At 32.7% G+C, this 21,458-nt stretch overlaps 1 protein-coding gene and 1 pseudogene across 1 annotated transcript; both read right to left on the bottom strand.

The window, feature by feature from the left end:
* Positions 1-657: 657 nt before the first annotated feature.
* Positions 658-6,203, bottom strand: LOC140814084 (serine/threonine-protein kinase STY46-like; annotated as a pseudogene).
* A 12,603-nt stretch (positions 6,204-18,806) lies between these two features.
* Positions 18,807-20,699, bottom strand: LOC140814310 (heterodimeric geranylgeranyl pyrophosphate synthase small subunit, chloroplastic-like). Its single transcript, XM_073173251.1, has 2 exons — positions 20,231-20,699; positions 18,807-19,707 (listed from the first exon to the last, which is right to left on the bottom strand). The coding sequence occupies exons 1-2, from the start codon at positions 20,561-20,563 to the stop codon at positions 19,048-19,050; spliced, it is 993 nt and encodes a 330-aa protein (XP_073029352.1). The 5' UTR covers positions 20,564-20,699; the 3' UTR covers positions 18,807-19,047.
* Between the last annotated feature and the right edge of the window lie 759 nt (positions 20,700-21,458).

Below are 21,458 nucleotides of genomic sequence, written 5' to 3'. Positions count from 1 at the left end.
ACCAAATTGATTCATCTCATTTAAAATTTCATAAATTTATCCATCTAAACTAATTAACATAAAAAATCTTTGTTTTTTTTTAAATGCAAAAATCTTTGTTATGTATTATTATTTTTATTACTTTCCAAAATAGTACGTATTTAAAAAAAACTACCAAAAATTTATTTTTTCACAAATTTTCTCATTTCAAATTTCAGACTCGATTCTTCATTTTTTTTTATGTTATCATTTTTCTATATGGGAACAATGGGCGCAAAACACCTCACCCAACCTCAATTTGACAAAAAATAAATAATCAGGTTAAATCAAGTTGATTTTCAACCTTGAATGCAACCTCAAGTAATTCTAGAATTCTTCCAGCTGCAGCTATTAATTTTTAGAAAACAAATATTAAAATATGCCAGTCAAGATAAAATACATAAGAGGATTGTGTTAATGAAATCTCACAGTAGTAGGACCTTGCAGATAAATGATCATTATTAGTCCAAACACACAAGTTACATCCAAAAAAAAGAAAAGAAAAGAAAAGAAAAGAAAAAGGTTCACGGTGACTATCTCACTACCAAAAGGCAGCACCAAAAGATTATTCGTGGAAGCCAAGTAGATATGTGGATAAACAAAAAATTCGAAAAAAAGAACATTAATCAAGATGAATCATATCTTAAGGCCTTGGCAATAAACACTAGAAAATTAAATAAAAAAATCATGGAGAACATTTACTTTGAAGGAAAAAACATCTAATGAAATGGAAATAAGACATTTTGTACATTGCAGATAAAGAGTTAAATCAGACAGGCAAAGACTTTAAATTCATGTTTTCTCATCAATGGTGATGTCCTCGTCGCAGAGCAGAAAAGAATCCTCCAGGTTTCTCCTTTCGGCCTTCTCCATCGTCACCCACCTGCCCATTGTGCAGGTAAATTAGTCGACAACGCGAGAATGCACTAGTGAATGACAGACATCTAAACCTTAAAAAACAAAATTGCAATGAATGATATAAATACCTCTTTGGATATCTTCTGAAAGATTTCTGTTAGTTCAGAAAAGTCAGGTCTCAAAGTCGGATCTTGCTGCCAACATCTCTCAAGAAGCTCAGAAAGCTTTGGATTAGTGTGCTTCGGAATAGTTGGCCGCAGGCCCTTTTGGACAACTCCAACTGCCGCTTGTAGAGGTGTCAAGTACTCGTAAGGAAGCTGGCAAGCCAAAAATAAAAGCACTTAGCCCGAAGCGAGCCAGAAGAATACCGATCCCAAGATTTCAAAAAACAAGGTAGTAATTACCTTTCCTGTTAGTAATTCCCATAGAACTACGCCAAAGCTAAATACATCGGCCTTGTGGTCGTAAGGTTTGTGTTCTATGACCTTCAACAGAATAACTACGAGTTAGAAAACTCAAAAGCACAAAAATATCCTACTAGAATGAGTGTGACAGTAATGACTAGAAAATTGTAGAGTAGAAAAGCATAAAAAAGAGCACACCTCAGGAGCCATCCACCGATATGTCCCTGTTTCAGCAGTCATAACACCTGTTTCTGTTTTCACTCTGGCCACCCCGAAGTCAGCAACCTTGACAACCTAAAACAAAAGCTGCTTTGAGATCTTTACAACTACAGAGCCTAAAAGACATCACCAAACTTGATAATCCACACGTCGCATGTGAAATGACGAAGTTTTTAACAGTTTTAAATTATAAAAGATGAAATCCCTAATACTTGGAAAAGCTAATGAATAAGATGGGTAAAAAAGGTCACAAAAAATTATCTCAAAATTTCAGAATAACTGTTTTTTGTCTTGTACATACATCATATCCAGCTCGAATGGTTTTTTTTTTTTTTCAAGTTGAGGATAAACCAATAAAACAAAAATTATCATGCATAGACCAAAAATAAATTACACAGATTTCTTCACAAGGATACAACATTAACATGGATGAACCTGTGAGGTGAAAAAAAGAATTCCACGAATAAAATCATGGTCATAAGTTTAATACCGTCGAGATAATTCAACGCATTTGAAGCATTTAACACTTACTTCATTTTCATCCATCAACAGATTTGCAGCCTTGAGGTCTCTGTGAATGATATTGTTCTGATGCAAATAGTTCATCCCCTTCGATACATCAATTGCTACTTTGAGTAAAGATGGAAGCTTAAAAGTACCCCTTTGCTTGTGTAAATAATCATAAACACTCCCTCCTGACATGAATTCTACAATTCAAGAAGCAAGTACAAAACAATAAATTTTTGAGCCAAGATTCCAAGTTGTAAGAATAAAAAATGTATCCAAAATTAACATTTTGAAAAGCTATGGTTACGACATTGACAAATACCTGTCACAATGCACAAGTTTGGAGGTTTAGTACATGCCCCTATAAACTGCACAACATTTTTGTGCCTAACTTTTCTGCAAGAATTACATACTGATAAAGCAAGAATAAAAGGAAAAGACGAAGGAAAACGACCGTGAAAGTAATGACTTCAATTCAGAACAACTCATAAGCATAAGTTAACTTAGGCAAATGAGTCAATATCAAAGTCTAACAAGAAATAGCATGGAAAAACTGATAAAACCTAAACAGCTAAACCAAGCACATGTAGAAATTCGTAGCACCAGAAATGTTTGCATGTTGATTGCCACCAATAAGCTACCAGAAAAGATAGTTTCCTAATAACAATTAAAAAATTATGCATTCACAGGAAGTAAAATCAAGAATAAAAAAAATTAATATTAGATTAATTTGATTGGATTCATCTCCAGTGTTTTCAGTAATGCGACTTTGAAAATGTGTGGTTGAAGAATAACATGTATGCTTGATTCCATTTTCTTACTTTATGGAATATTTCAAAATTTGAAAATATAATCAAAATGATTGATATAGATAGTAATATCATTATTTTTGGGAATATAGGAAGTTGAAATGAAATAATGACTAAATAAAAATGTGACATATGATGAAAATGTTTAAGAAAAGGAGGTGAAAGTGATATCTTTATTCCCAGAAAACAAAAAAGTGTTTTTGAAAGTGAAATCAAACATAGTTTTAAATTTTGGCCACTCTTGTGGTGACATAAATCCCTCTCCTACAACTCATGAATTAAGAATTGTGACAACAAAAGGTCTACTCGACAAGAATGAATTAGGCAGCATGAACAGTCTGCCTAATACCGGTGGTTGGACAATGAATCAAGAAATATATCACAAGATTCAAAAACAACCTCATTATATATACTTCTTGCGCAAACTCCTTCTGCAATTCTGTATTCAATCGTTCTGTCTTGAGAATTTTGATTGCTACTTCCTGACTGCAGTAAGTACCTTTATATCTGAAACAATTTTTCAAATGAATGAACACTTTACCTGTGAGCATAAGCTTTAAAAGAAGCATATCTTATACTTACAGATCACCATATGAGCCTGATGCTACTTTGGATTCAAATTTCAAAAATTGGGGATCTATCTCCCAGACATCAGAGCCGTCGGTAGGTATTTTCAAATGATCAGATTCACATTTGGTCTCCAATTTCCCACGCTCATCAAGAGGAGGTAAAGATTGTGGATTGGGCCAATAATTTTTCTGCAAGAAATACAAAACATAGATCATGACAACAGCATCAAAGAAAACTTGCAGTTGAAAAATCACATACAAGCTTCATTCAACCCCCATCTATAGTAGCCAACATAACTGAACAGCACTTGAAAATCACATCCAAGCTTCATTCAACCCTTAAATAACAGTTGTAGTATTTTTACTCTCTCATACTTATCTAACCATGAACAAGCAAGCATAAGAAAAAAATACCTCGAGCTTTAAAACTTGTTTTTCAACCTCAGTTCGAAGTTGTTCAACCTCCTGAAAAGTGAAAATATTAAAGGGTCAGTCAAAATTCTACCACTTAATGAACAGAAGGCCCTACAGAGGACCATTTTGTTTAAAGTTCAATTAGCAAAAATTACTCACTCAAATCAACTATATTCTTTTAAAGGAGAAACTATATATGTGCAGACATCTAAGAATATTATTCAAACAGACATCACTAAAAAATAAAATAAACCAAAGTTCAGTCGGAGAAGATAACCGACGCTTTCGCTCACTAGTTCTTCACAACTAATTGCTTCATCATGTTCAAGGTATTTGGCATTTATACAAGGTAAAAACCATTGGTCAACAAATAGGAGGAAGAGGAAAAAAACATTGCTCCAAGAAAGTACGATGCTCGTGAAAATGAATGGAAGCAGTTTGGATCAGAGATCGAAGATAAAAAAATAAAGTACCTCGAGCGGCCAGCCATCAACAACAAAGACGTCTAGTGAATAGCCATCCATTGTGGAGAAGGCATGTGCTTCCTGAATGTTAAGCCCAATTTCAGCTAAAAAAGAGGTCAGCTGCAAGGCCCAAGTAAATAATTCAGTCAAGAGGTACAAACATTAAGTGATCATCCTAGAGTAGTACCAATTACCTGACTCAGAAGCTTTGGTTTATCTTCTGTTGAGAAAGTAATCTCATGCATGGGCCTACATTATTGGTTACAAGGAAAGGTAAGTTCCAAAATGCACACTCCAAAACACGCCTGGTTACTTAAATGAACAGTACAGCCTTTAAGATCAATTATCAACAGTTCAAGAAAACGACACACAGGCCAATCCAAATATAGCACAATGCATTAGAGATTCAATGGCATGATGCTCGAACAATCCGCAAGCAAGGATAGAAAGAGTCGGATCAAAGCTCAATCGTATTGTTGCCAGGAAGAACTCAAGGGACAGGGAAAATATAAATTCATAAATTATTTTGATGTTGACAATGTTAACTCCAAGGGTTGAGCAAGCGCATTGATAGAGTGACGACTCAAAAAAGTATACCTTAGAAACTTGCCTCCACCGTCTACAGCACTGTCTCCATCTGGATTTTCTGATTTGCTAGGTTCCTAGCGCAAGAGCCTCAAGATTTGGAGAAGAACCAAAAGCAGGTGGGGGATGGATGCTGACCAAATAATGGTGGTAGATCAGCACATCAAATAAAACATAATGCACTCACTAACTGCTGTAAATAATTGAATAGATGTAATAGCAAATGACATTATTAAGGGCGACATTCAAGATAATTCTAAACCGAAGCCATACCTCCCCCTTTTTGGTGACTGTGAATGGACTGAATCCCCTATATTCCCTTCAGCGGCAGGTGCAACCTGCACAAGCCGGACTTCAAACGCCGGCCGTTCAGCAGGATCACGTGCAAGATGCAGTAATCGCTTGTGAGTGATTACATCCTCCGCCCTTTCCACATTCACATCCATCGCATACCTTGAGTGTCGAAACAACCAAACCATGAATCACAAGGTAATTTACAAATCAAATGGCAAAAAGTTTGTTATACAGAGAGAAATAACGAAAATCATCCACATGCAACACATCACAAAAAAGACGTCTCGTCGATTCATATCATGAATAGTGATTAGATCTGAAAAACTTGCTTACACATCAAAAAAACAAACATCAACATCAAAACATCGACAATTACATCCGTTCCGTACCAAGAAAAAAAAAGCTTTCGTTTTCTTTTTGAGAAAAAAAAAAACAGCTCAAAAATCTCCATACAAATGTATTTTTACTTTTACACACACAGACACACACAAAAAGTGTATACATGGGGCTATAAACAACACCAGATCAAAGTTTCACCCATTAACAAAAAGGTAAAAAAAAGCGACCGACCTCGCCGGAAGGCGATTAAAGTGCGCCCACAGCTGATCATCGAAAGCCGGCTCATGCGTCTCCGGATGGTGGGCTTCCTTGAGTCGCCTCAAAACCTCATTGTAAACCTCCACCTTCTTCCGCTGCTGACGACTCTCCGACGGCGACGATTCCACCACCCTACTCCCACAACTCTCGTTGTCTTCCGTCACCATTTGAAATTCAATGACAATTCTCACAAAATCCGATCAGAACCCGTTACGTATCTCCTCTAAACTCGATCCAATGGCTTCAGAGGTTGACGTTGAGACACAGGAGAAATGGGTTGATGTTGTATGCGGCTATATACGCAGTAGATGCAGAATTGAGACCCAAATCTGAATATTTTACGAGTAATTAGTGATTAGGATAATGGTGGAAAAGGTGTTATTTATAATACAATATCCTGTTTGGGTTTTGAATTGATTTTTTCTTCTACATTTCCTTCCTTTTCTATCTCGGAAATTGTTTGCTTCTCACTGAAACAATGAGTATGTTTTTTTTTTTTAATCTTTTTATTTAAAAGAAAAATTAATATTTTTATCTTAAACGTAATAATTTTTTATGAATCGAGTTGACTAAAAATTTTATTTTATAAAATGGATTTGTAAACTTTTCTCATGTGAGTTTTTGTATAAAGATCAGTTTTCTTGTGATACGGTGTGAGATCGAACTTTTGTCGTTTTACCAAAAACTATAACTGGTGACAATGGTACAACTCAAATATTTTAAACAGCACAGCAACTCAAGCAACACGGTTCGATCGTTCTTCCAGCAGTGACAATTATTGCAACCAACAATCTCCCTCATAATAATTGCACTCCTTATAATGAGTGAGAATCGAACATTTGACATTGGTTTCGATACAAATTATAGGATCGAATGCTTCTTGTTTTACCAAAAGCTATAGGTGATGGTAATGTTACAACTCAGATCTTTTAAACCGCACAACAGCTCAAGTATCACGGTTCTATCTCTCTTTTAGTAGGGAGAAATATTGCACATAACAGACAGTTTTGCGGATTTTTATCTGTGAAACGCGTTGATCTGATCTATAGTTATCATGAAAGTAATACTTTGATATAAAAATTATATTTTTTCACGATTTGAGTGGGTCAAAAATCTGTATGGTAAAATTAATCAGTGAGAATATATCAGAAAAATTATTATGGTTTATTTATCATTCTTTTGTGTACATAATTATAAAGTTTTTTGTCCCGATGATGTCCATGCTAAACATTATATCTCTAACATACATATACTCTATGATCAGTAGTATTTAATATAGGCATATTTCGATCTATAGGTGTAACTATTGCATTCAATATTTCTATTTTATAAGATTATTTAAAGTTTTATCACAATTAATGTATCCCTTATCATATATTATTTTTAAAATATATTATTTTTCAGGTGTGTGCCGTTTTTTCCTCGGAAATATTAGAGGGAAACTCGAGTAATTTAGTACTCCTTTAATCCAATTTATAAAAGACAAGATTTACTGAATAAAATTTTATGCTTCATTTAAAATGGTAAAAGTGAATTTATTTTATTTAGAAAGTGAATAATTGAAGGATATTTTTTTTTTTTTGACGCACTTTGAAGTGGAGAGTGACTTAACACAGTTTAGATAAGAACGTGGCAATTTCCATATTTAGTGGGTTCAAAACGATTAAAGCAAATTATTTATCAAAAACTTGTGTGAGACGGTCTTACGAGTCATATTTTGTGAGACGAATGTCTTATTTGAGTTATCTATGAAAAAATATTACTTTTTATGCTATTAATATTACTTTTATTGTGAATATCGGTAGGATACTAGGATTTACCCGTCTCACAAATAAATATTCGTGAGACCGTCTCACAAAATACCTACTCTTCATTTATATGTATTTTCACATCATGGTCAATTACGAATATAATTGATACAAATTTTATTAAAAAAAAATCATTGATGACGAGATATCAATTTATATCTATATCTCCTTCTATTTTAAGAAGACATGCAATAAACAAATTAAAACTAATATTTATGAAATTTCACGTTTCTCTCAAAGAAATAGAAAATTATTTTATAAAAATTGGAAAAATAAAGATAAAATTCATTTAGCCAAAATCTCGTGATATAATATATGAATATATACTGAGCATTATTTTGTCTTTTTATGTAAGACATTTTTACATGATTTTGATGCCTTCTGATTTACATTTTACATTATTTCCGCAATATCTTTTTACATATATATATATATATATATATATATATATATATATATATATATATATATATATAATATGTAGTGATATTTTTTATTGTATTTATTAGATTTATAATTTTATATCTAAATAAAAAATCACACACAAAATTATTAATTTTGTATATTTTATAATAAAAGAGATATTTGCTTTATTGAGTATATGTTTGATTTTACTATAAAAATTTTATGTAAACCAAAACGAAATTTAGACTTGATTGCAGGGGCGGCCCCATAAATCGGTCGGAGGAGATTATGATCTTCGAATTTAATATTTTCCACGATTTTTCGCTGCTTATTTTTATAGTTTTTTTTAAAAAAAAAAAAATCAGCTACAGTAAAACATCACTAAATTGAAAATTGATAAGATTGTTTGAAATATTTAGAAAGATGGTCGAATAAACACTTATATAATTTTATTTTTTTTGGTTAATTTAGTTCAGTTGATAAATAAATTATATATTCTCGAGTGTCAATGTTAATTGACTACAAATAAGTACGGAACAAAGCAAAACCGATAGGTTAGAACAAATCACAAACAAGGTTCATTAAGTAAACTGAAAGTGTAAAATGCGCAGGTATATTTCTGAATGTTCAGAGACTCAAGCTTTTATGTCACACATTCTCTTTGTGGAAAGCTCATACTATAATTAAATTCATGAAAAAACATACAACATTAAAATTAAATTCATGAAAAAACATACAACATTAAAATTAAATTCATGAAAAAACATACAACATACAACATTACTTTTTATGCTAAGAGTATTACTTTTTATTGTGAATATGGATAGGATTGATCCGTCTCACATATTGAGATCCGCGAGACGGTCTCACATGAGACATACTCTACAATTTATATATAATATGACAATAGGACAATAATTACTCTTTGATACGACTTTAAGTCGAACCTAATAAAAATTCGTGAATATCGGTAGAGTTGACTCGTCTTACAAATAAATATTCGTGAAACCGTCTCACAAAAGACCTACTCTAGGAGCTTTCGTGTTTCATTATATTGTAACGATTTCATATAAAGTGATTATGAATAGATATCTTGTGAGATGATTTCATAAATCTATATTTATGAGACGGATCAACTCGATTGATTTATACATATCTTGAAAAAATCTACTTTTAACATAAAATTTGATATGTGAGATGATCTCATAGAAGTTTTCGTGTTTGATTATATCATAACGATTTCATATAAAGTGAACCAAATCTTTTGACTTGATTGTTGCTTTAAGGAGATTTTCTTTATATAGCAAATCAAATTTCATATTTTCCAAGGTATTTCTCTGCTTATTTACAGATTTTTTTAGAAAATAATTTGAATGAACAATCGTAACGAAAATGGCAGTAAGCACCTAAAATACTTATTAATTATTTTAGTCAATGCTCGTTGAGTTAAATATGAAGAACGTGCTACAATTTTGTGTGTTAATTAATTAAAAAACCCATAATTATTAATTAAAATAGACATTATTTTCGGAAGCAATGTATTAAATAGACTTTAAATAGAGTACGCCCATAATATTATATACTATACAAAGATACACAAGGGATCAATCGTACCGATAATCCGATTATTTATGTATCTTTACATAAATAATGCATAATTATATCTTTATAGTTTGTTCATACTCGTAATCGTGTCCTCCAGTTTTGTGTGTGCTAAGCATATCCCTCAAGTTTAAGATTGTGTCTCAACTTCATCTCAACCGTTAGTTCGACATTTGTGACACCCTTGTCCCACGTCTTAAAAATGAAAAAAATTTAAAATAAGTTTATAATGAGCGACAGTGGACTTCTATAACAACTTGGGTTAATAATTTTCGTAAAGCGAAAACGAATACGAAGTAGATGATATAGGGGCTCATTGTGCAGTCACGCGAGCTCGGGCTCGGGCTCGGAGCCGGTCATCGGGATGGAACATCAGGAAATAAGTACTATGCGAGGTAACAGATATATGTATCAAAATCTGAAACATAAACAATCATAGACTGTCAACAATACTCATAACTCTATCATTCAGACTAGACTCAATCCTAGTCTAGGGATCCCGGTTTCCAGATGTGGTGTTCCTATATCGAATTCCGTAATAGAAGGAACAGTAATTCCATTACTCGATATAACCAAATATGGTGTTCCTATATCGAATTCCGTAATAGAAGAATTCCAATCCTATTTACTCGATATAACCAAACATCCGGTGTCCTGACCTAACCATCATGGACTGTAGCTCTATCGCTAATATCCTATCTTGAGACATCGTGCAATGTGCCCGTGGCGATCCCGTCACTGTCAGGCACTTCCGTCCCAAGATTTCTACACTATCCTGTGACGTCGTGCAATGTGCCCGTGGCGATCCCACCACTATCAGGCACTTCTGTCACAAGATTACTCGTTTAATACCTGCTATCTATAATTCAAGAGAACAAGTACATCAGTCAAATCAATGCAAATATCATTGCAATAAAGTAAAGTATGTGATTTAGGGAAACTCAAGTCTAAACCGACTCAGTCGATCTCCCAATACCACATTGACTTATACCTTTCTTTCGTCGGTTTCTGGCTCAGTCGAAGTCCTGAATTCACAGTCTGTCTGGCAATGACAATATCAATAATCTCATGTCAATATACCTTTCAAATCAATAACAATCTGATCAATCTGGATTTAATTCAAAATCAACGGCATAACGGTATAATTTCAATATCCCCGTCAATACAATATCCTCAAATCACAGTTACAATATATAACCCATATCCAATACAATCCGTAATTCAATCACAATTCAAATCTGTCTGGTATAAATCAATATACCCTAAAAATTCATAACAATTTCATAATCAGTCTGTTTCTCAATCTGACTTCGATTCTACGATGTCTAACATGTCAAGAACATCATATATGAATTCCATTCAATTCTGACAATAGCATAATTTCAAAGCATGTCAAAACGTAGCAAAACTTACGTCCAGTTGTAGCCTACGTTGCTAGGAACTCGGTACCGAAGTCGGATTACAATTTGGACGGACGGATTGATCGTAAATCAAATTCTGAAATTCAAAAGCGATTCTTCCCCGAAGCTCTCGTTTTTGTTTCTGAGGAATAAATTGCATGTATTTATATATATATATATATATATATATATATATATATATATATATATATGTGTGTATATACCTCGCGCATGCATCATGGCAAATGGCGCACTTTACGCGCAACACGTCTCGCGCATATGCGCGACTTCTTCGGCGCATATGCGCGAGGCCTATTGGTCTCGGCGCTTGGCTTAACAATCGCTGGCGCATATGCACGACACCTTTCCGCGCAAATGCGCCCAACTCTCTGGACCTCCCGCGCATGTGCGCGCATCCAGTCGCGCATGTGCGCCAACTTCTCTGGACCTCTCGCGCATGTGCGCCGATGCTACTGTCTTGCATCATGGGCTTCTGCCCTACTCGCGCAGATGCACGCCTACTCTTCGCGCATATGCGCGAGACCTTCGGCTCTCGCACATACATTTTCACACGTATTCTTATTTCGTGTCCCGATTATTCCTCTCATAATCATATCAAATTATAATTCAATAATTACAGATTATTAGGATTAAATTCTTGGGCATTACACATGATCTCTATTTTCAAAAACCTTCTCCAACTTATATCCTCTAAATATTACCAAATACTCTATTTATTTCATTTTCAACCCATATCCTCTAAATATTACCAAATACTTTCTTTTTTTAATTTATTTCATTTTCGAATACACATACACACACATAATTAATTAATTTCATAATATAATATTTAACCGAACTTAATTAATTCGCTAAACATGACACAACTACATGTGTATTCGACTATAATTCTTTAATTTATGTCTAAAAATATCACATTTTTATCAATTTAAATTAAACCAATAATAAGTGTTTGTAATAAATTGTGTTACGTATTTCTTTGTGATTAAATTGTTCATTAGTTTTATTTGATAACTATTATAAATAGTAAATTATAATTAATTTATTAAAAAAATTAAAACAAAGTTTGATTAACAAGATTGACCCACTTTGGTGCTTTATCTTGGTCGACCAAAACAAGACACCAAAGCATCTTGCTTTGGTCGACCATCTTGCTTTGGCAGCCAAAGCATGCTTTGGTCGACCATGCTTTGGTCGACCAAAACACAAACAAAGCATGACCAAAGCACCACCAAATCTGCTTTGGTCGACCCAAGTGTGGGTGTGTGAGTCGACCAAACTTGTGTGTGGGTGGATCCCTTCTTCTTCAAGCCACCAGTCGATCAACAAAATGACTATATTATAATTTTTAAATTATCTATTTTGTAATTATTTCTAAGTTCTTTTCAATCCTCTATATGAACAGTGATACTTTATAAATAGAGGATCACTGTTGCACACTCTAAAATGGAGGAAACAAATAGAGTACGGTTGGAGAGGATTTCATCCTCCATAATGAAGGATTCCTTCGTTATTGAGGACGGTTGGAGATGCCCTTATAAACTCTATCTCTCGTATAATAATCATTTTTAAAATCATTTAAAATAATAAATAATTTATTATTTTATTTTCCTGAGAGATGTATATTTTTTAGTAATTTTTGTTCAATTTAATTTAGATTGTAGAGAAAAAATATAATTAAAATATATAAATTATATCATTACCACTATTTTACACACACAAAGTGTCAAAAAATATTAAATATTATTATTATTATTATTATTATTATTTATGCATGATAAGAATCTTTCATTTTTATGTACTCCAACTGTTACAGCTATATATTCTTATTTTTTTCAGTTGTCACAAATATATAGTCCAGTTTCTATATTTTTTAACATTTTTTCGTGTATTTTACTAAATGATTCTATTCACCGTTTTTGAAAAACGTTATTTGTAGATCTTGTTTTCCAATAATTTTCTTAATATGTGTGAAAATTAACAAATTTAAATATTTAAGTCGGAAAAGAGATAATATCAAAAATACATATTTCTAACGATAATTCGAATGAAGGAAAAATTTTGTGTGAAACGATCTTACGAGTCGTATTTTGTGAGACTGATATCTTATTTCATCCATGAAAAAGTATTACTTTTTATGCTAAGACTAATACCTTTTATTGTGAATATCGGTAGGGTTGACCCGTCTCATAAAGATTACTTTCTCGTGGATGAATCACAATCCTAACGAAAATGGCCAACAAGAATTGTTTTAGTCAATGTTTGTTGAGTTGAATATGAAAAGGTTGCTGTAATTGTGTGTTATTTAAAATCAGTTAATTATTTATTAGGAGGTAATTTATAAGAATTATTGGGCGAAAACGACAGCGTACTTTCCGAAGTATTCCACGATTTATAAAAATAAATAATTATTTAGTTAAATAGACGTTAAATTAAATATAATTAAGATCCCCGATAATATATATTTATCTAGTCTTATGTAAAGATAGATGCACAGTATTTACGTGGCCAATCAGCATATTAAATTGAAAGTCGACACATTCGAGGATTGATTCGCATAATTTAAGGTATAAACCATGTAATTTGATATTTTAACACAAATTTCTAAGATATTATTTGCTAAGATATAGTTTATTATGAATCCAATCGCATATGCGGTCCATCGATAATGTTATTCGGTCCGTATTACATAAACTAAACTCGTTGACACGACTCGTATATATTCGAATAATTCGAAAGATCATTCGTCTCGTACTTCTGCAGCGTAATCCATATTTAAAAACTATAACAGAACGATACAAATTAAAACATGTTTAGCATATTTTGAAAGAAATCTACTTAATCAAAACTCCCATAAAATAAATATCGTGCTTAATCATTAAGAATTATTTTTTCAAATTTTTTTGTTGTATTTTTCCACTTGTGTAATTGGTAAAAAAAGAAAGAAAGAACACATCTTTTACTATTTATTAAGTTTAAGCATATTAGAATAACTGTTTTTGGTGTCTTTGGTCTGTTTTTTGGTTTCCCTATTTTGCCCCTATTTGATATCAAAATTATATTTTTGTTTTTTTTTTTAAATTTCAAAAAACATTTTTGTTTTTATTTTTTTTATTACAATTATTCAAATAGCACTTTAGTACCTCGATAATTTGTCAAATTTCATTTTAGTCCATAAATAATTATAAAAAAAAATTGTACACACGCGCACCGCGTGTGCAGAGTAGCTAGTATAAATAAAATGTTTGTATGTGTTAAAATGAAGGCTAAAGCAGCCCTTTGACTTCACAACGTTGTAAACATGTATGCGTACGTGAGACATGGCATCATAAGTAAGATCGAACTGACCATTTTAGAGATAATATTGAATATAGTGGTGCTCTCAAAGAAAGTGTTCGAGTCGATGGAGTCGATGAACAGCTGTTGATCAATAGTCTGGAGTTCGTCTCTCTCTACCAATACTTTCTTGTGAGAACATCTCATTCTGACTTGTCCAATGTATTTTAACTGATTAACGTAATTTACAAGCTATTGTATTCGAAAATTTATCAGCAGACACCAAAAAATAACGATTTCGAATTCTCACGATATAATATATTTAATAATAAGGTACGAAAATAAATAAAGTATATTTCGATGTGATCCGAAACTCGACATGAAGATGAGGAAGCAACGTAGACTGGATGATGGACAACTGCTGACATGGCAAAAGGTCCCCTGGGTTTCTCCAAAAGCCATTCCATCCTAGATTAAATACTGAATTTATTGCGTGTAATATAATAGTCGGCGGCAGTCCACGCGGCGGCTCGACGACGACGTCCAGTATTAGAGAGAATCGCCGCCGTAATCTGCGATACCAACACCAGTCTGAACTTCCCTACGAAACCACCCTATTGTGAAACATGTCTCGACACGATCTCCTCCACATATATCGGAAAAGAGTTTATTTTTTGTAAAATAAATTAATGACATAGACATTTTCCTGAATTAGTAGGCATACTTTCGTATGACGTTTGGAACAGGTCGTAATTATTTTTCGATGTATACCGAATAAATTGGCATTTACTTTTGTTATGATATTTGGAACACGTCGTCGTTATTTTTTGATGTATACTGAATAAATTTTTAGATTAACATAATCATTTACAATTCATGTTTTTAATCTTGTGTGACGTGCATGCTTGTGTATTTGGTTCACAAAATCATACAAATGATAATATATATATTCTATAAGATATGCTATATTATCTTTGAGTGAGTCTCATATGAGACCGTCTCACGGATACTAATCTGTGAGACGGGTCAACTCTACCCATATTCACAATAAAAAATAATACTCTTAGCATAAAAATTATACTTTTTCATGGATGACCCAAATAAGAGATCCGTCTCACAAATTCGACCCGTGAGACCGTCTCATTCAAGTTTTTGCCATTATCTTTTTGTCGCCCTCTTGAATTATATTTAGGAATTACGAAAATTGTGAAGAAACTAGCTAGGGAATCTGTTTCTCAAACGGTCAAACATACAAGAATAGGTGAATCAAATGAAACATTTATTTAATCTTATTGATTACTGAAGTTAAGGAGGCAAAAATAATGTTAGTTAAATATGTAGTAAAAAAATTATTATGAAATAATAATAATAATAATAATAATAATATTAATAACAATAATTTTATGAAATTGAAAGTAGTGAAGGTAACAACAATAATAATAATAATAGTAGTAGTGAAGGGACCAAAATGGTCCTTGTCGCCACTCCTCTTTACGTGAAGTTATCGAACATAAACCTAATTCATTTTAAGTCCATTATTCATGTGGACCACGTGTATTTTCAATCCAGCCCCAATATGTGGGGGCACCTCTCTCGTCTTTCCGATTAACCATATGTGTGTGTATATATATACATATATGTGTATATATATTTGATATGCTGCACACTTATATAAGTACCGATAAGATATCACTCACCTATTAGATGCATAGATGTGCACGGTATGTGTGCAGCATATCAAAACTGTATATATATATATATATATATATATATATATATATATATATATACACACACATATATATATATATATACTGATACTCATATATTAGGTATAACGAAACATAGAAAAATTGTACATCTAATAGATGAATGTCACTTCATCATCTGCTCACATAAGTTCTCATGATGGATACGCAACATATATATATATATATATTTAACTGTCGCTAATTTTAGCGACAGTTTTATGTAGCGACGGTTATAAAAAAAATCGTCATAATTTTAAAATCTTGCGACGATTTTGCAATTACCGTCGTTAAGCCAAAACCGTCGCAAATTGTCTATAAATATCCGCACATTCGGTCTATTTTCCTCCACACCACTTCATAACACTTAAATTTTTTCTCTCTTAAATGATTTTGGCTTTGATTTAGGATAAATTTTTTCGCTTTAATTTTTGATAAATATTTAAGTGTTAGTTAAGTTCAGAATATTGTTAACCACATGGACTTTAACAACGATTTTTCAGGACATACGACAACGATTTTTCACCGTTGTCGTATGTCTTTTTTCTTGTAGTGATGGAAGCTGCACTATCTTTTAGGTGTGCAACAAAGTCTACATAAATACCAAAATGTGCATTGCGGATACACTCAAAGCAGACAAGACTTCTGAAAAAAGAAGTGACATTTTTTATCACACAGTGAAGTGTGAAAACCACACAGAAAAAAATGCAAGTAAAGAACACTACATTTTAATATTTTATGATATGGATAGAAGTGGACCTTCAACGTGTGAATCCCCAACGCTAGTTTTGCTTCACATGTTTCCTATGAGGCAGCCTATCTTAATTAAGTTTCTTATATATTTGATTTTTCTATACATGTAAATAAACGTTTGTTTATTTTTCAATTTAAAATACAAACAAAACATAAGATTATACTGTGTTCTAACTTTTTTAATGAACTTGGACGTGATTAGAAAATTCATTGAATCTAGACATTTGGGTAACTGGGTGTTAGTCACACTAAAACGTGAGAAAACTATATGTTAGACCTATTATTCTCAATAATATATATCTTCTTCGGAGATTTTTTTAATAAAAAAATTAACAATCCATTATTAAAAAATTAACAACGTAATTAAATAATGGGAAATGAAAAGATGAGAAACTAAACACTTGTATTTATTCCATAATTCTATCCACGTTCAATCTGATATCTGAATAGTGATCGGTTTCATGAATTGGTGTACATGTATTGTAATATTAATTTGTAAAACAAAATGTCAACTCTTACAAATAAAAAATAATTTTAGAATTCATATATCTAATATGAGTAAGTTCATGCGGTTTCACATATCTATATCAGTGAGATAGATTAATATGAATTATATTTACAAATAAAAATGATATTTTTGACATAAAAGTAATATTTTCTCGTTAACGGAGTCAGGTTGGAGCTCAACAATCTTCCTCACAATAATTGCACCCCCTTGCAATCAATGAAAATTAAACATGTGAAATTGACTCTGATATCAATTGTAGGACCGTGTGCTTATAACCAATGGTAATTGTGTAGTCAAATCTTTTAAATCGTACAACAGCTGAAACACTATGTTTTGATTACTCTACTAATCACAAAAAGTTATCTCGCTTAATATTATGAGAAGCTTATTGTATGAAAAATATAATATAAAAGTTATAATAACTAGGAAGTTATGATAACTAAGAAGTTGGAACGTAGGAAAAGATGAAATTTTTGTAAGTTATTTTATAAACTACTTTGTTTCAATTATATAAAGCTTGTTTTTTTTATCTAACTTAATAATTCATTGGAAATATCAATTAAATAAACAATTTTTCAATTTTATTCTTTATTTAATGAGTGTTTATATATTAATGACTTGTTAAATTTCCAATAGTTTGTTAATCGCAAGATGTCAAAAAAATATAGGTATATTAGGGAAAAAAAATAAAAGAAATATTACCAAATATTGATACATGCAAGTTTGAAAATTTGCTGAAATATGCCAAAAATGGGTTTTTTTTTTTTAAAAAAAAAACATGTAGGTTTATAATATAGTAAGGATACAAATGATATGGTGAAAGTTAAAATATATTATATGAGTTTTACTAACTTTATTTCACATTTTTATAATAATGTATCTATTATTTATCCTAAAAAAAGTGCAATTAGAATTTTTGAAGCATTTATCAATGAAATTAGGAAAAGTGTGGGCTAAGACAATATTAATGGGCCTTTAAGTGATCCATAAACAGCTGTAGACTCCAAACGCTCCAGAAAATCAACGAACAATACAATGATTTGTCTTTCTTACCAGTCTTGTATATTAGATATTACCAACTATGGCCATAATGTGTATCCTACAAGGTCTTTAGTTGTATTTTAGGTAATAAGAAATTGTTTTCTTAACATTAAAACAAAAGAAAGAGATTTTCTCAAGGCGGGAAATCAAATTTAAGTAAAAACTTGTGTGAGACGGTCTCACGAGTCGTATTTGTGAGACGGATATCTTATTTGGGTCATCCATGAAAAAGTACTATTTTTTATACTAAGCGTATTACTTTTTATTGTGAATATCGATAAGGATGACCCTTCTCACATATTAAGATCCGTGAGACGGTCTCATGAGACCACTCCATTTATCACAAAAACTAAGGTAGATTTCATTTTATTTTTTGGGTCTTGCATATGAGAAGATTCCATGATCTAGAAGATGCAAACCACTATTTTTTCATAAATAACTCCATACTCTAATAAGCTGGACATAACACCCCATCCCAAGATTTCTATAAAAAGAATGGAAATATCGGACACAAACAACTACAGATTCGGGATCACACGAGTTACAAATGTATGATTCGTCTTTCAATAACGTCGTAAGTTTGCCCTCTTAGGGAAGAAAACCGATCTGATACAATTCTTTTCTGATAGTATATCAAAGCCACAGACGAGAGAACCCACCCAGCCATACAAATGGTGGGTCGCCTCTAGTCCTCCTATATGATGGAACAGTGTTGTACTACATTAGTTATCTAAATGTAGCTGTGACTTACACTGATTCGCCAATGCTAAAACCTCTATCAGCAGCATAATCTACAAAACTGTATAAAGGCAGAACTCTCTCACCGTATTTCTCGAATCCATCCAATGCCCTTTTAGCTTGAAACTTCAGATCCTCGGCTACTTCTATCGCCTTCTCAACACCGTATGCAGATACATAACTTTTAGCTTTCGTTTTTTTCTCCCCACCTCCCGTCCCTGATTTTGCTTCCAGAATATCATCAACCACCTGATACATAACACCCACAGCCTGGCCATATTGTCTCAGATGCTGAATCTCATCATCCGAAGCACCAGCTAAAAGGCCTCCACAAACTGCTGAGCACTGACCCATCTCACCAAACTTCTTTTCTTGGACAAAGTCAACTGCATTTGGTCCACCCTCGAGGTCCATAAACTGACCAGCAGCCATGCCAGTGGACCCAACTGCTCTTGCAATCTCAGCAATTACCCGAATGAGGCGAGCCTCAGGGATGATATCAGTTGGGGTGTGTGAAACAATGTGGCGGAAACCAAGAGGGAACAATGCATCCCCAGCTAGTATTGCCATGTCAACTCCAAATTTCGTATGATTAGAGGGTTGGCCTCTTCGAGATGGGTCATCATCCATACATGGCAAGTCATCGTGGATAAGCGAAGCAGCATGAACCTATTTATAGAGGCAGGTATGCCATATTTCATAAGAGATACAAGAATAATCAACTAAATCGATTGGTGAATCGAACCATTGCATTATTCCATACGGGAAGAACTTCCTTTTGGATTAAAGGTTTAGATACCTGGTTCTCAATAAATTTAAAACCTCAAAGGAAACATACTCGTGCCCAATCATATCTACCTGTAGCAAAGAAACGATTTCTTTTCGCGCATACTGCCAAAGAACAAATACTGAACGCCTAATTAAATAGTTTCAACTATCTACGAACCATTTCCCTGTTTCTAATCAACTCCAATCCATTTCTTGCATGACCGCGAAAATTATTCCAATTTTTTTTGTAATACAGGTAGTAAAGAATCAAATTGACATGAACATAGTCCACAAAGAACTAATGCTGGCACGTGATTCTGAGATTTCAGCAGTCAGCGCCAAAGGTACCAGTTAATTAATTTGGATGTCATATAGTAATAATCCACGAAACAGAAGGAAACAAAAATAAAGGAAGAAAGCTAACCATTTCAAGAGCACAGGCAGTGGGGAAGGCGGCTTGGCGATTACCACCAAAAATCTCACAGGCGGCGACACACATGACCGGCGGCGATCTTTTGGCGCCTTTAGCCAGAACCGAGTAGCGCATGGCTTCATAGATCCGCTGCGGGTACTGCACTGGAATAGCCTCATCGAGTTTCTGGTCGATCTCCTTAATCAGAGAGGTCCAGTAGGTTTTGAGATCAAATTGAGTAGAAACCGAAGCGGAACCGCACCGGATAGGGCGGCGTATGATCTGCGAAGTCGTCTTCGGGAAGGGAACCTGTGGAGATGCTGTGGTTATCGTAGGGAACACCATAATTGAGGCGAAATTGGAACAAATCGGCAGATTTTTTCTCAGACTCGGCCAAATTTCGACGATGACGATAAGGTGAAAGTAAGCCAAAGCAACCAAGCAAAAATTACATGAGCTACGTGGCAAGTTTTGGTTGATTAGATATGTCTGAACCTAAAAATGACCTAAAACACAGTGAGTAAGAGTCGGTCTAATGAATTCTTATTTATGACACGAGTCAATCTTATCGATATTCACAATAAAATGTAATATTTTTTCATGTATGAATCAAATAAAAGATCTGTTTAACAAAATACGATTCGTGAGATCGTCTCACACAAATTTTCGCCAAATAATAGTAGTATTAAAATAAGGAAAATTGTTATAATTTAATTGAGTAAAATATTTAATACAATAATTATTGATAAATTAAAAAATTAGAAAATTTGTACTTATGATTTAGTTAGCACTTGAACTAAGATAAAAATCAATTTTATCATTAACTTTAATAGTTTTTAAGCCAAATTACGTTTAAATACATTCAATCAAATGCACATTTTTATTTTAAAGATCATTTAATTTAATTTATTGATTAATTTTTTTAAATATATTTATTTACAAAATTATATCATGATAAATAATTACAAATCAAATATACCACTAGTTTTTTTATATTAAAACAAATATAATAAATAAATATCTGTCATCAGAGCCCGGAGTTATTGTCTTCGGTGGACCGAAGCAAAAATAATTACAATTTTTTAATTTTTTAAAAAATTTGGTATTGATCCGTTGGAATTCGAAAAAGTATTTAACGTGAGAGTTATAGTCGTGAATGAGTGAGATTTTTAATGTGTTATTGTATAGATGTTTCCGCCGCCATGCGCCGTCAATTTTTTTCCAAGAGATTCGTTTTATT

This window comes from Primulina eburnea, chromosome 15 (assembly GCF_022965805.1).
Source record: "Primulina eburnea isolate SZY01 chromosome 15, ASM2296580v1, whole genome shotgun sequence".
Taxonomy (NCBI): domain Eukaryota; kingdom Viridiplantae; phylum Streptophyta; class Magnoliopsida; order Lamiales; family Gesneriaceae; genus Primulina; species Primulina eburnea.
The sequence above is the reverse complement of the archived record's forward strand: the minus strand, read 5'-3'. Positions and strand labels throughout refer to the sequence as shown.